At 43.1% G+C, this 13,810-nt stretch overlaps 1 protein-coding gene across 3 annotated transcripts in view; it reads left to right on the top strand.

Moving 5' to 3' along the window:
* The window catches only part of RAD51 (RAD51 recombinase), a 37,060-nt gene extending 27,041 nt beyond the window's left edge, over nucleotides 1-10,019 (top strand). For all 3 annotated transcript variants that reach the window (XM_030215179.1, XM_030215181.1, XM_030215180.1), the window contains exons 8-10: nucleotides 1,751-1,880; nucleotides 1,982-2,103; nucleotides 8,349-10,019. In XM_030215179.1, the coding sequence (XP_030071039.1) occupies nucleotides 1,751-1,880; nucleotides 1,982-2,103; nucleotides 8,349-8,472 (376 nt within the window). In that variant the 3' untranslated portion in view covers nucleotides 8,473-10,019. The remainder of the gene's footprint in view (nucleotides 1-1,750; nucleotides 1,881-1,981; nucleotides 2,104-8,348) is intronic.
* Nucleotides 10,020-13,810: the final 3,791 nt, after the last annotated feature.

Genomic DNA, 13,810 nt, shown 5'->3' with positions numbered 1-13,810 from the left:
AATATATATAAAATCTTAAGTGGGCCATACCACTTCTCTGGTGAGAGTTGCTGGTGAGCTATAAGACAAGTGAGCCATACCACTTCGCTGGTGAGAGTTGCGGGTGAGCTATATTATACGTGAGCCATACCACTTCTCTGGTGAGAGTTGCGGGTGAGCTATATTATACGTGAGCCATACCACTTCTCTGGGGAGAGTTGCTGGTGAGCTATATTACATGTGAGCCATATCGCTTCTCTGGTGAGAGTTGCTGGTGAGCTATAGTACAAGTGAGCCATACCACTTCTCTGGTGAGAGTTGCTGGTGAGCTGTAATACATATCGGGCCATACCACTTCTCTGGTGAGAGTTGCTGGTGAGCTCTGATACTTGGCATTGCCGAGTGCTTTGTGGCTGCTAGGATTCCATACGGCACAGAAGGTCTTTCTTTCTTTCCTGCTTTGTTATTCAAATACTGAGGCTAAGGTCACATGGCCAGGGCTCCTATTGGCTCTCTAGAGTCAGAGTTTTTTCTCAGTCTCCACCTGCTGGTAGGCGAGCACAACCCATCAGTCCAATCCTGGTCCGGTCCGGAGGGACTAAAGGAAAGCAAATTAGCAGGTAAGATCTAATTTCTCCTTTCTTCAGCTGTAATTATCTGAAGATTCAAGGAATGCAGAGAGTTGGATTGGGATGGAGGAGAGTGGTCTGTTTTTTTTTTTTTTTTTTTTTTTTGTATGTATGCAAAGTGAAAAATGTTTTGAAATTTAAAATTCTGCATAGTAAAAATTTAGGTGAATTTTTTTGAAAAACTGAAGATCAAATTTAGAAGTTGGCATGGACAAAAAGATTTTCTTGACCCTGAAAATATTTTTCTAAAACAATTTTGTTTGACTTTTCTTATAATTCACTTTCTCTCTGGTATCTTGTTTCTCCCACTCTGTCCTTTGGCTTCTGCTTTTTTTTGTTCTTGTTGTGCTCTGTTTTGTTTTCTTCTATTTCATCTTTGATTTCTCTCACCTTTAATTTATGCCTTTTTGTCCATATTTACATACAGTGTGTCTAGCCCTCTTCTGCTTTCCCTTCTTTGTCTCGTATCGTTTATTTACTTACTGTACTGTTTCTTATTGCGTTTGCAAAACAGAACGGTTTACATCATAAAACTAAAATTTATATTAAAAACATATAAGAAATCCATGTATTTGATAGAAAAGCACTGCAAAAACACTAACATCCATATTAAAAAGTATATAGACAATAGACAACCATCCATGCCAAAAATATAATTAAACATATTACTAGTTAAAACATTCATTCTGTCTGTTTTTTCCCTTTCATCCCATCTTGCTCTCCTTTGTCCATCTTACCTTCTGGTCCTTTACCTTCAATTTGTTTTCTGAAGTTTGTGCATAGAGTTATTTATAGCTGTTATGGGTTTCGGTGTATAGCTTTGCTCATCAGAAATCAGTGGCACCAATACTTTGATTTACCTTAACAGCAAAGATCTCAAGAGAATACCGCAGTTCTGCATAAACTTTTAAATCTGAGTGACTGGACCACGTGCTGCTTAACTCTTTTTAACATGGAAATAAGTTGCTTTTAATTATCAGAGTTACTGTGGCACTCACTTCCCTTATGTGAAGATGTACCCAGTGATGAAGGTTGACTTTGCAAGCTGTTTGTGAGCTGTTCTTACTTTCCTTGGAATAGTGCTGCTGATTATGATTATTTTAAAAAGTGCTATAAAAGGTTGCTGTGTTTTATATTTCTAGGTATGCTTTGCTGATTGTTGACAGTGCTACAGCCCTCTATAGAACAGATTACTCTGGTAGGGGAGAGCTGTCTGCTAGACAGATGCATTTGGCAAGATTCCTGCGCATGCTGCTTCGACTTGCAGATGAAGTAAGCAAGCCACTACTTCATTCTTTGTTTCTCTCTTCTTGCATTTCTGTCTGTACTGCAGAGTATCTTTTAATTCTCGATTCTTTCTTCTTTCCTGGAAGTTTGGTGTGGCTGTAGTGATCACTAACCAAGTAGTGGCACAAGTAGATGGAGCTGCTATGTTTGCTGCAGATCCAAAAAAGCCTATTGGAGGCAACATTATAGCACATGCTTCAACCACCAGGTATGTAAACACATTTCACATGTACCAGTCTTAAGACACAGGTTTCATGCTCTTAAGACATACTCTAAGAACTTAATTACTTTAGTAATTTGACAGAAGGAACAGAGGCAAAATTTACAACAAATCAAGGCAAATGAATAACAGACCTTAAAGAGTACTCTTTTAAAAGATTAAAAATTGTCTTTTAAGTGCAAACATCCATCCTACTACTACTACTACTTATCATTTATATAGCGCTACAAGGCATACGCAGCGCTTTACACCATACACAAAGACAGTCCCTGCTCAAAGAGCTTACAATCTAGATAAGACAGTACACAGCCAGAACAATTAAGGGTAAGGGAATAGAGAGGTGAGGATAAGGGACAGGGCAAGTAAGTTAGGAGTCAAAAGCAGTGGTAAAGAAGTGGGTTTTGAGTTTTGTTTTTTTTTTTAATTCAAATTTTTATTATATAATCTCAAACACATTGAGACACTGAAATACACATTAAATTTACATAAATCAGTAATAAATCCAAAAAAAAGGAAAATAAAACAAATAACGTCTTCGTCCACCAGAAAAGAAATGTGATTCCAAGATTTTTAGAGAGCCAAACAAAGAAAAAGAAAACTTACTTCTGCCACCTCTTAGGTCAACCTCCAGCCTGCTATTCAGGGAGGACATACAACATTCACTTCCATTCTTGCATCAAGAAAATCAATAAGCTGTTTAGAGTCCATGAATTGATATTGTTTGCCCTCTAGCACTATATTACATATACAAGGAAAACGCAATACAAAGTTTGCTCCCACGGCCTCGACTCTGGGGCGCAGGGCTAAAAAAGCCCTGCGTCTCACCTGTGTCTGCCTAGAGAGATCAGGAAAAACTCTGCCTTTTGAACCCATAAACAGTTTATCTAAATGTCTTAGTGAAAGTCTTAAAACAGCATTCCGGTCTGGCTCCAAGACAAAGGTGACCAGCATAGTTGTCCTATGGGTAATAAGTTCCAATGAGTTTTCCAGGAAAGAAGTAAGGCTCATAACTTCTCCCACTACTGGTAAGGGGGGGCTCTCCATCCCTCCCCTTAAGGCTCCAGATGTATTGAGCACCGTAATAGGAGGTAATGATTCCTTATCCATTCCCATTCAATGCGAGGCCATTGAAAGTTATTAGTCCCGGTCAGTTTCGCAATAGACCTCCCCTCAAGCAGCGCTGGTTGCACTACTCCGGTGTCCGTTACTGCTTGGGCTACTGCGAAAATCTCACTCCCTGGCTGGCGTGGTGCCATGCGTTCCACGGGGCTCAGAGAAGCCCCGTCTCCACTCTCTATCAACGTCAACGCGTCGAGAGTTGCAGAAGGAGATGAAGCACTTAGAGGTCCCGGTTGTTTCGTCGGAAACTGTAAAGTTGTTTGCTTCATTGCTGAAAGGGTTCCAGGAATTGAGAGGATATCCTTCACCTTTCCCCTCCACTTTCCCATCGCGTTCGACGGGTCCGAGGATGCAGATGAATCAAAAAACTGAGCCTCCTCAGGAGCAAACCCGGGTGCGTCTGATCACAGCGCCATCTTGGAATCCCGTGGGTTTTGAGTTTTGATTTGAAAACGGCCAAAGACGGGGCTAGATTTACAGGCTCGGGAAGTCTATTCCAGGCGTGAGGTGCAGCGAGGTAAAAGGAACGGAGTCTTGAATTAGCAGTAGAGGAGAAAGGGACGGATAAGAGAGATTTATCTACAGAATGGAGTACTCGAGGGGGGACGTAGGGGGAGACAAGAGTGGAGAGGTACTGGGGAGCGGCAGAGTTCAGTAAAAAAAAAAATGGGTCAAGGGTATATCAATGTCATTCCACAGTGTATTTCACAAAATATGTGCAAGGACACTTCAGAATTTGGTGTCTTTCATGATATATTTCACAAAATCTCTACAAGAGATGTAAATAGCCATAGCTATTTGTTAATTTGTTGTATATTGTTCTTTTGATGCCTTCAGGATTCAAATGTATACCCTTCAGAAGATTAAGGGCTGCAGTAGTGAAGCCCATAAAATTTGAATGGGCTTTGTCGCATTTGCCTTGCTGGGAATCGCTATGCAACTTTGTAAAACCTTCATACCCTTGTACACTTTTCACATTCTGATATCTAAAAGTACAATCTATAAAATTATTTCTGGATATATAGCATTTAAGATAAGCATCCTACAACTTGCATAGTAGGATGGAGTAGCTTTTGCCCATTTTTAGAATAACTCAAGCTCTTTCACATTTACTGGGAGCTCTTTGAACAACATTATCATAGTCTTGCCACAGATTTTCTTTTGAATTCTCAGATCTGGGCTCTGACTAGTCCACTTGAAAATATTCACTTTTTGAGCCTCTCCATTGTTGCTGTTGCTTTTGCTTTGTACTTGGGATCATTGCCATGGTAAAAGTTAATTTTCTCCCCAGTTTCAGGTCTGCAGCAGATTGGAATAGGTGGGATCTGCCTGTATTTTATACCATCCATCTTTCTTTTCATCTTCATAAGCCTCCCTGTCCTTGCAGCTGAAGAGCATCCCCATAGCATAATGTTGCCACTACTATTCTTTCCCTTGGGGTTGGGGTTAGGATGATGTGTTTTATTTTACACATATCTTTTAGTATTGAGACGAAAAAGTTCCACTTTGGTCTTATCAGACCACAAAACCATCTTCCACATTTGTGCGTTGTCCAAGTATTTTTTGCAAGTGGTTTGTGGCACATCATATGGCTTTTCTTTAGCAGTGGCTTCCATGTTGCCATCTTATCCCCCATCCCCATAAAGATCATGTTTATAGATTTCTTTCAGTCTCAGCCGGAGTCCTGTGGTTCTTTTATAGTAGTCTTTAGGCCTCATAGTGATCTTCTTCAGCAGTTTTCTTAACCTGCAGCTACTGACTTTGGAGGGACAGCCTGATTGAGGCAGCATATTGATTGTGCCAGATTATTTCCAGTTTGGGAGGAAGGAAGGTACCTGTGGCTGGAAAAAATACTGCCTTTGTGCCTGTGAGACCTGGTGGGCAATTCAGAGGGTGCCCTGTTATGTCAACAGTAGAGGCTCCTTCAGTCCTTCATTAGAACCCTGCAGCTATGGCACACGACAAATGGATGTGCCCAAAGGGGAACGCCCCAGCAAAAGCCATGGTAGAGTCACAATGATCTGTTAGAGTGGTTGGTGAAGTTGGGCTTGCTTTGTTGTAAGCCCCATTGATTTTGGTTTTTACTTTTTGGAGATAGTGAGGATATGGGGCCTAGATGATAAGGAAACAGAAAATCAAGAGTAAGCCCCCAGTATGTGCAAGTTTGAATATTAGATCGCTTTATAAATGTTTTCCATTTATTGTGCAGGGTACCTCAATGACCTCAACTCCAGCCACTGGAATGCCTTATTCTGAAACCTCATTAAGCATTGGTGGTGGATCCACTCCTTCATCGCCATTACCTCCAGTATCCCAACACTTGGCTGCAGTACAAGGAAGATGTTCTTTATTGCCATCTGTGGAAGATTATGTGGCTGGTTTAGTGCCTTCTGTGGTGGCCTCAGGTTCTAGAAAACCTTTATCTCTAAGGCCTGTTTCATTGATTGAAGCAGAAATTCTTACTGAGGTAGACTTTAATCAAGAGGTCTCCTTAAAGGCTGTTTCCAGATGGCGAGATGCCTAAAAAGAGCCATATCTCAGCTATGTGAATTTTTAACTCAAGTGGTAGAGCAGTTTGCTAATGTAGATAACTTTTGGCTTATGATTGATAGTAGGGCAAAAGTACTGGAGACCCAGGTGGCTACTTTGCAGACTTCTGAGGCCTCCAGTATCTGGGATGGTTTGTCTCTATATTTATAATATAGCACTAAAATCATAAAATAAAATGCATTTATATTCTAGGTTTCAAATAATAAAAAAAAAAAAATCCAAATACTAGTTTTACAGAACAACCATATTTTCCCCCTAAAAAATGAGTTTGTTTCAAGTCTCTGCTCCAAAGGCATTCAATTTCAGAAAGAGAGCACATCCTGAAAGTCCTTAAACATGGGGAGGGGGGTAAGAAGGAGGAGAGCGAAAAGGAAGGTATTTTATACTTTTTCAGCTGTAGCTCAAGGTGAGTTACATTCAGGTACAGTAGATATTTTTCCTGTCCCCAGAGGGCTTACATTCTAAATTTCTTGCTGAGATAAGAGTTAACTCATTTGCTCAAGATCCCAAAGAGCAGTAGTGGGATTTGAACTGAGCTCCCCTTGTTATCAGCCCAAAACCATTAGCCAACTGCAGCAGCCTTTATGATGAAGACGTTTTGTTTATATCCAACCAGATGATCAAAACTTACTAGGATGTGTACCACAGCAGCACATCTCTGATCACTTTAAACAGTGCCACCGAGAGGGGGGGCAGGGGGGACAAATTTCCCTGGGCCCGGCGCCGCAGTCCCACCTGCCCTCAGTCGACTGTCTGCCACCGGGCTGGGCCTCCTGCATTGAAATCACAGCGCCTTTCACCTCTGTGACGTGTGAAAGCGCTGCAGGCAGCAGCAGATCGCCTCCCTTCAGGCCTCCTTTCCTCCCTGTGTCCCGCCCTCATCTGACGTAACTTCTGTGAGGGGGGGAGCAGCGGCAGCGACGACCTCGGGGGGGGGGGGCCAAATCATTAGCCAAAATTTGCTGTTCGATTTTTGACCAATATTGAAACCAAAAATGACACCTCCTTTTTTTTTCTCTCCCCCCCCCCGAAGACCAGATGCCACCGCTGCTGGAGGGGGGGCAGTTTCTGGTGCCAGTACCACCTCTGCCGGGGGGAAGGGGTGCTGCCGCCGCCACTATCCACCACCTCACGCTCCTGCAGAGACTTGGCCTGGATAGGCTGCCTATCTAACACCATCCCCTTTAAGAAGAGCAGGTGCTGCTGAGCCAGCCCCCTACCCACCTGAAGGCCCTCCCTGCTGCCCTAGTGGCCTGTTAGGGCAGGAGCTATCCCAATCGTTCCTGACCACGTGGGTCTCTCCATCAAAATGGCTGCTGAGAGTTTCTGCAGCAGCCATGTGGGTGGCTGGCTCGGCGGCACCCTCTGTCCTCCATTGGGAGTAGGTGGCTGGGACAGCCTGTCCTGTCAGGGCCAAGTCTCTGTGGGGGGCGGTGGATAGTGGCAGCAGGGGACAGAGGACTCGCTCTGGTGGAGGGAGGAGAAGTTTTGGTTTTACTAAAAATGCAGCTTGGATTTCAGGCTGATTTTGGTGCTGAAATTGAACCTGAAATTCAGTCGGCCTCTACTTTACTTTAAGGAGCATGCTCAAAGTCTGAATATCACCCAAAGATGTATTGTTAGACAATGCAGTTAAACTAAAAGAGGAGTATTCCTTTCCTTAGCCCCTAAGAGGGGAAGGATTGATGCTGGCAGTGTGGGGTGGGTCTAGATAGGAGATAGGGAGATGTTAGGCAATGGAGGAGGGGACAATGGTAGCCCTCCAGGGCATCTGAAACCCACCACTTCCTCTAAGAGTTTTTGCTATCAGTAGTGTAGCAATTGGGCATTAGCTACAACATTTCGTCAGTCTTAAATCATGGTGGTAAAACAATAGACTTCAGTGAATTTATGAAGATGACCAGCTATTGAGCTCCTGAGTGCTGCAGCTCCTCTAACAATCCTGCAGGGCAAGGATCAAGGACACAGTTACCCTTTTCATTAAATTAACTTCAAAACATGTACCACTGGCTGAAAATTCAGCAAAAGTCCCTTAAACTCAGCTTACCCTCAGTCTTATATTGCCTAGTTAGGGACTTGAGGAATCTAGAGCAGCCAAAGTATAGAATTGGGGCCCCTAACCTTTCTTTCAAAGTCTTAATTTTAGTTTTGGTTTTCATTGAACATATATTTGGAAACATGAGTCCATATATCTGAGGCCTGAAATATTTAGAAAATGAAGAATAGTTCCCTATATAGGAGCCAGCTCTGTGGGTGCTTGAGCACCCCTACTATTGAACAAACTCATTGATTATGTCCAAGAAGAGCGTAATTTGTTGGGTTTAGCACCCCCAGTAATTCTAGTCTCATTGTTTCCAGAGGCAATTATTTTGCTCTCAACCTTGCATCTTTTTATTCTGTTACTGATCTAAAGAATCTCCTCAGCAACTTGAGCTTCTGTTAAGTTTCATATGTGCGAGCAATTATGTATTTTTAAATATTTGTCCCCAAGGTTTCAGTGCTGTGTACCTAGTTATAAATTCCAGTTCATTTGTTGCTAAATAAATGCATTTTTTTGTCCTCAGGCTGTATTTGAGGAAAGGCAGAGGGGAAACCCGAATCTGCAAGATCTACGATTCTCCTTGTCTTCCTGAGGCAGAAGCAATGTTTGCTATTAATCCTGATGGAATAGGAGATGCTAAAGATTAAAAAGTGTGTGATATCCCCCTGTAAATACTGTAACATGTAGACATTATGGATCACCAAATGGAAAAGAAGCCCGGCGAGTATTGGAAAACTTCTGGAGGGTAAATGTGGTAGCACCAAAACAGCTAATTGTGTAATTTAAATAAAAGGAACACTTGTAAAACTTGGCTATAGATAATACCAAGTGCCCAAGTTTGTAATTATTCCTAAAATCCAGAACCATTTTTAGCTAGAGAAATGTTCTTATGTAGGTAAAACGTTACTTAAAACAAGATCTGTGAGTGTATTTTTCTCTGAAAAGTACACTGTGCCCAGACAAAGCATAGGCACATGAGTCTACAAATACCGCAGCTGTGATCTTGCTGCCTTTGCCAGGACATGGACTGTCTGTGTTTCCTCACCTTGTTTCACAGCTGGTAATGTTTGCATTCAACCATCCTCAGTTGATCAACCCAGAGCTTCATATGAGAAGCAATCTCTGCCCATCCAACCTGTGTGAATTAGTGGTAGGGAAAATTATCATTTTGCAGACCAAGCCGGGTCATGCATGATTTGGAGTAGACCACCTCATGTGGATAACATGCCACATTCCCAGTGACTTCATATTTTTGCCTTAAGGTGGGACAGTGCTGATGTTGAATTAAGCAGGTAACACACATTTTCTGAGGTTTCAGTGGATGATAGCAAGTAATAAAGCATATTTCTAAAAGTTCCTGCTTATTTGATTTATCCCTCATCACAGTCCATGTTTCAACAAAAGTCTTTGTGTGGTAGCACTGCTTACTTTCCGCTATCTTGTCTGTTATATATACTTCACAAACAAATCATTGTAAACATGGGAGCTTTTGGAAAATTAAAAAAAAAAATTTGTTTTGATGCTATTACAAAAATAATAGCATTTCTCTTTAAAAAATTAAAATGAAGAGATTCTGGTGTTTGAGACTTGATTATAAACCTGTAGTATGTAAAATTGTATGAGTGTCTCTTTTTCATTAATTTGCACATTTAGTTTAGGTGCTACTACATTAGGCTGTGAGCAGATAACACTGTCTAGAAATCTTCCTGTGACTACAGTTTACACATCTGACAGAGCTGAGACTGTGAAGCAAGTCTGTTGGATGATGAAATGACTTTTCATTTGTGTGAACTGATCAATAGCATTGTTTGAAATGTGCCTCTGATGCTGCAGTTATAAGGTTAACTTATATCTTTTGACCATGAAAGGGTCATGGCTGTCAAAAAAAATGTATATATTATACTTGTAGTCATTGTTACATTAATGCCCATTCTGTACTAATTGCTGGTTTATCAAACTAATCCACAGTTGACTTCTGTGGGTGGTAGGTATAGCATAAATATATTTATGTTAAATTTCCTTATACTTGTTTCTGTCAGAATATAAAAAAAAAAAACTAGAATGAATCTGCCAATTTTAGATTTAGGCTTTACTGGTTAGTGATATGTATAAACCCTGAGTCATTCTGTGCAATAAAGCTGCTGATTTTAATTCAAAATTCACCTGATTTTTCAACCAGTTTAAGCTCAATTAATAAAAACATGCTTTAAGTCTTAATTATGAAGCATCTTGAGTCGCTGTTGTAAATGTTTTGCCTGTAACGCTTCATTCCTTATTGTCCATACCAGACCAGGCCAGAAAAAGTAGGTGGTTGTGTCAAGTCACCACAGATATGTGCATAGGAGCCAACTTTTCAAAATTATTGGGGGTGCTAAGCCCAGTGGAAATAACTCTTCCCCAGACACATACAAGGAATTTTCTCAATATTGGGGGTGCTCAAGCACCCACAGAGTCGGTTCCTGTGGATATGTGGGTGCCAATAGAGAGGCCTGCAGTAGGAGCTTTTATCGGTAGGTTTCAGCACTGAGCCAGTTTTCAGCAGGAATGATGGCCATTTTGCTAGCAGACCATATGGCAACTTGTGATCTAACAACAGCTCTTATCAGGTGAAGGAGGGCTGTCTTTGCCCAGAGTTGGGGATCTAGAGATTCTTGGGGGCGGGGGGAGGGGGAGGGGGAGGGGGGTTCTATTCAGTCTCCAGTTGGTCTAGGTCCTCTTGGAGGGCATTTTGGTTGGTGGCTGTGGAAGGGCTCAAAGGGTACTCGTGGGCCTAACAGTCTTCAAGGGCAGCTGGCAAAAGGCTCAAGTTCTCCAAATCTTGGGGGCCCCGGTTCCCAAGCATCCTGGGGTCTCGGATAGCAGGGGGGGGCTGGTGTTACTCGCTTCTGAGAGGATACCTGGGGAGCCCTGGAAGACGAAGGTGGTTCTCCCTCTGAGAGCAACTCCCCCAAGCTGGGGGAACTCTTGGCCAAGATTAGTCCCCAGGTTTGAGGAAAGTGTCTTCCCTAATAGCCTAGGTTTTGCAGGTGCTTTGTTTTCCAGGAGCGGCATAGCCAAAGGTCACAGAAAGAAATCCCATGCTTTAAAGGTGCTCAAGCCCCCCTCCCCCCTTAAAACCTTTTCATGCCACAAGTCTTGGGATAGGAGGTAGTGTTCTATTTTGGATTATTAACTGAATTGGGCCCTTCTGTGCCTTCTAGAAACTGTTAATGCTGTGGCAGAAAATTCATGTTTTTTTTTTTTATATATATCATTTTTATTGGTGACCATAAGTACACAAGTGATATTAAAGTGAGAAAAATGCATTACATTACAAGTGTGTTTCAAACAGTTTAACGAACATCCAACATACTCGAACTGGCCATCCATGATTTTATTCTTTCCCACCTTATTCCCTTCTAACCCCCCCCTTCCCACCCCCCACCCACCCTCCCTCCCCGCGAGCTTACCCGTTCAAGATTCTACTGCGAGCCGTAGGAGTCAGGGTATCCCAAAACAGTAACCAACATTGTAATAGTCAATCTCCCCTTGGGGATGCTAAGTCATTTACCTCCTTACGTTCCAAGGCACCCAAGGAGATCATAAGGGGTGGCTCTGATGAGATCCAGTTCAATAGGATCGTTTTCTTTCCCATAGCAGTCGCCCTGCGGAGGAAAGGTAACATGCCCCTTCTTCGGTTCCCCCTCACTTTGTATTTATCAAACAAAAGAGTAGGCAAGGGGCACCATGTCAACCCCCAGATAGTCGAGACAAAAGTACAAAGTTGCATCCAGAAGGCACGGACCGGGGGGCACAACCAGAACATATGTCCCAAGTGCGCCCCAGATCCCGCACACTTGGGGCAATCATCCAAGGGTCGTAGGGCAGCTCTGAACGCTCTATGTGGTGAGATATATAGTCTCATAGTAAATTTATATTGGGATTCCTGTAATGTCACATCTGTAAAGGTCCTATATCCAATTACCAGATTAGCCTGTACCAGCGAGCCAGTAATAAGACAGCCTAGATCTCCAGTCCAAGCCCTAGCAATCTGGTCATATGTTATCTCTGGGCAAAGCTCTTTAAGTTTAAAGTGGTAGAATTTAAGAGGAACCAAAAGCTGCGCCGCCAAATCTAGCAAATCTGTAAGTTGCCTCCGTCTCTGCGAGGTCAACGACACTCGAGGGAGGGAGGCAATGTAATGACTCAATTGTAAATAAGAGAAGGTAGCCTGTGCTGGGAGTCCAGTGTTCTCACATAAGTCTTTGAAGGACCTACATTTGCCCTCTTTTTTGTTAGCACCTGGAACAGGAATATTGTCCCCCCCCCTCTCTCCATGCCTGGAAGGTCACAGTATCTGTGCCAGCTGGAAAATCCGCATTACCTCCAATCGCCAGGAAGGGGGAAGAGTGGCACTCAAACCCTCCAGTTTTGCACAACCATCGCCATGTACGTCTCAGTGGCGCAAAGATAGGAGCGCATCCTTTAGCAGTTGGTGCTTTGCCTGCTGGTGCATGCAACCAATAACTAAAGTGATATTTGCTCACCATTTTAGTTTCAGTAGTAGGAAAGGAAAAGTAGGATGTGCCCCGAAACCAATCTGTAATGTGTCTCATACAGCCCGCTACTGACATGCGTTGTATGCTGTGTACACCCAACCCTCCCTTATGTATTGGAAGGTATGTCTGCCTTAGTGTGACCCTGGGCCTTTTCCCCTTCCAGAGATATCTAGCTAGTAATCTATGTAGTTTCCGCTCATCTTTATGTAGGAAGAATAGAGACAGCACCTGGACCACATATAACCATTTAGGGACCAGGACCATATTGTACAGAGCCACGCGCCCCCACAAAGACGGGGAGGCGCTGCCACATTTCTAAGGTGTGTTGCGTCTCCTTCCACAAGGGGGCTAAATTGGTTATGTGAAGTTGTGTTAGCGATGTTGGTATTCTAATCCCCAAGTAGACCAGATAGTCAGTGGTCCACTTGAACGGGAACCGTCCCCCCCAGCGTTCCCGCACTGAAAGGGGTATTGGCAGCGCCTCAGACTTCTGTGAATTAAGCTGGAAACCTGAGTAGTATCATAAGTACATAAGTACATAAGTAGTGCCATACTGGGAAAGACCAAAGGTCCATCTAGCCCAGCATCCTGTCACCGACAGTGGCCAATCCAGGTCAAGGGCACCTGGCACGCTCCCCAAACGTAAAAACATTCCAGACAAGTTATACCTAAAAATGCGGAATTTTTCCAAGTCCATTTAATAGCGGTCTATGGACTTGTCCTTTAGGAATCTATCTAACCCCTTTTTAAACTCCATCAAGCTAACCGCCCGTACCACGTTCTCCGGCAACGAATTCCAGAGTCTAATTACACGTTGGGTGAAGAAAAATTTTCTCCGATTCGTTTTAAATTTACCACACTGTAGCTTCAACTCATGCCCTCTAGTCCTAGTATTTTTGGATAGCGTGAACAGTCGCTTCACATCCACCCGATCCATTCCACTCATTATTTTATACACTTCTATCATATCTCCCCTCAGCCGTCTCTTCTCCAAGCTGAAAAGCCCTAGCCTTCTCAGCCTCTCTTCATAGGAAAGTCGTCCCATCCCCACTATCATTTTCGTCGCCCTTCGCTGTACCTTTTCCAATTCTACTATATCTTTTTTGAGATACGGAGACCAGTACTGAACACAATACTCCAGGTGCGGTCGCACCATGGAGCGATACAACGGCATTATAACATCCGCACACCTGGACTCTATACCCTTCCTAATAACACCCAACATTCTATTCGCTTTCCTAGCCGCAGCAGCACACTGAGCAGAAGGTTTCAGCGTATCATCGACGACGACACCCAGATCCCTTTCTTGATCCGTAACTCCTAACGCGGAACCTTGCAAGACGTAGCTATAATTCGGGTTCCTCTTACCCACATGCATCACTTTGCACTTGTCAACATTGAACTTCATCTGCCACTTGCACGCCCATTCTCCCAGTCTCGCAAGGTC

This window comes from Microcaecilia unicolor, chromosome 9 (genome assembly GCF_901765095.1).
Source record: "Microcaecilia unicolor chromosome 9, aMicUni1.1, whole genome shotgun sequence".
NCBI lineage: Eukaryota > Metazoa > Chordata > Amphibia > Gymnophiona > Siphonopidae > Microcaecilia > Microcaecilia unicolor.
The sequence above is the reverse complement of the archived record's forward strand: the minus strand, read 5'-3'. Positions and strand labels throughout refer to the sequence as shown.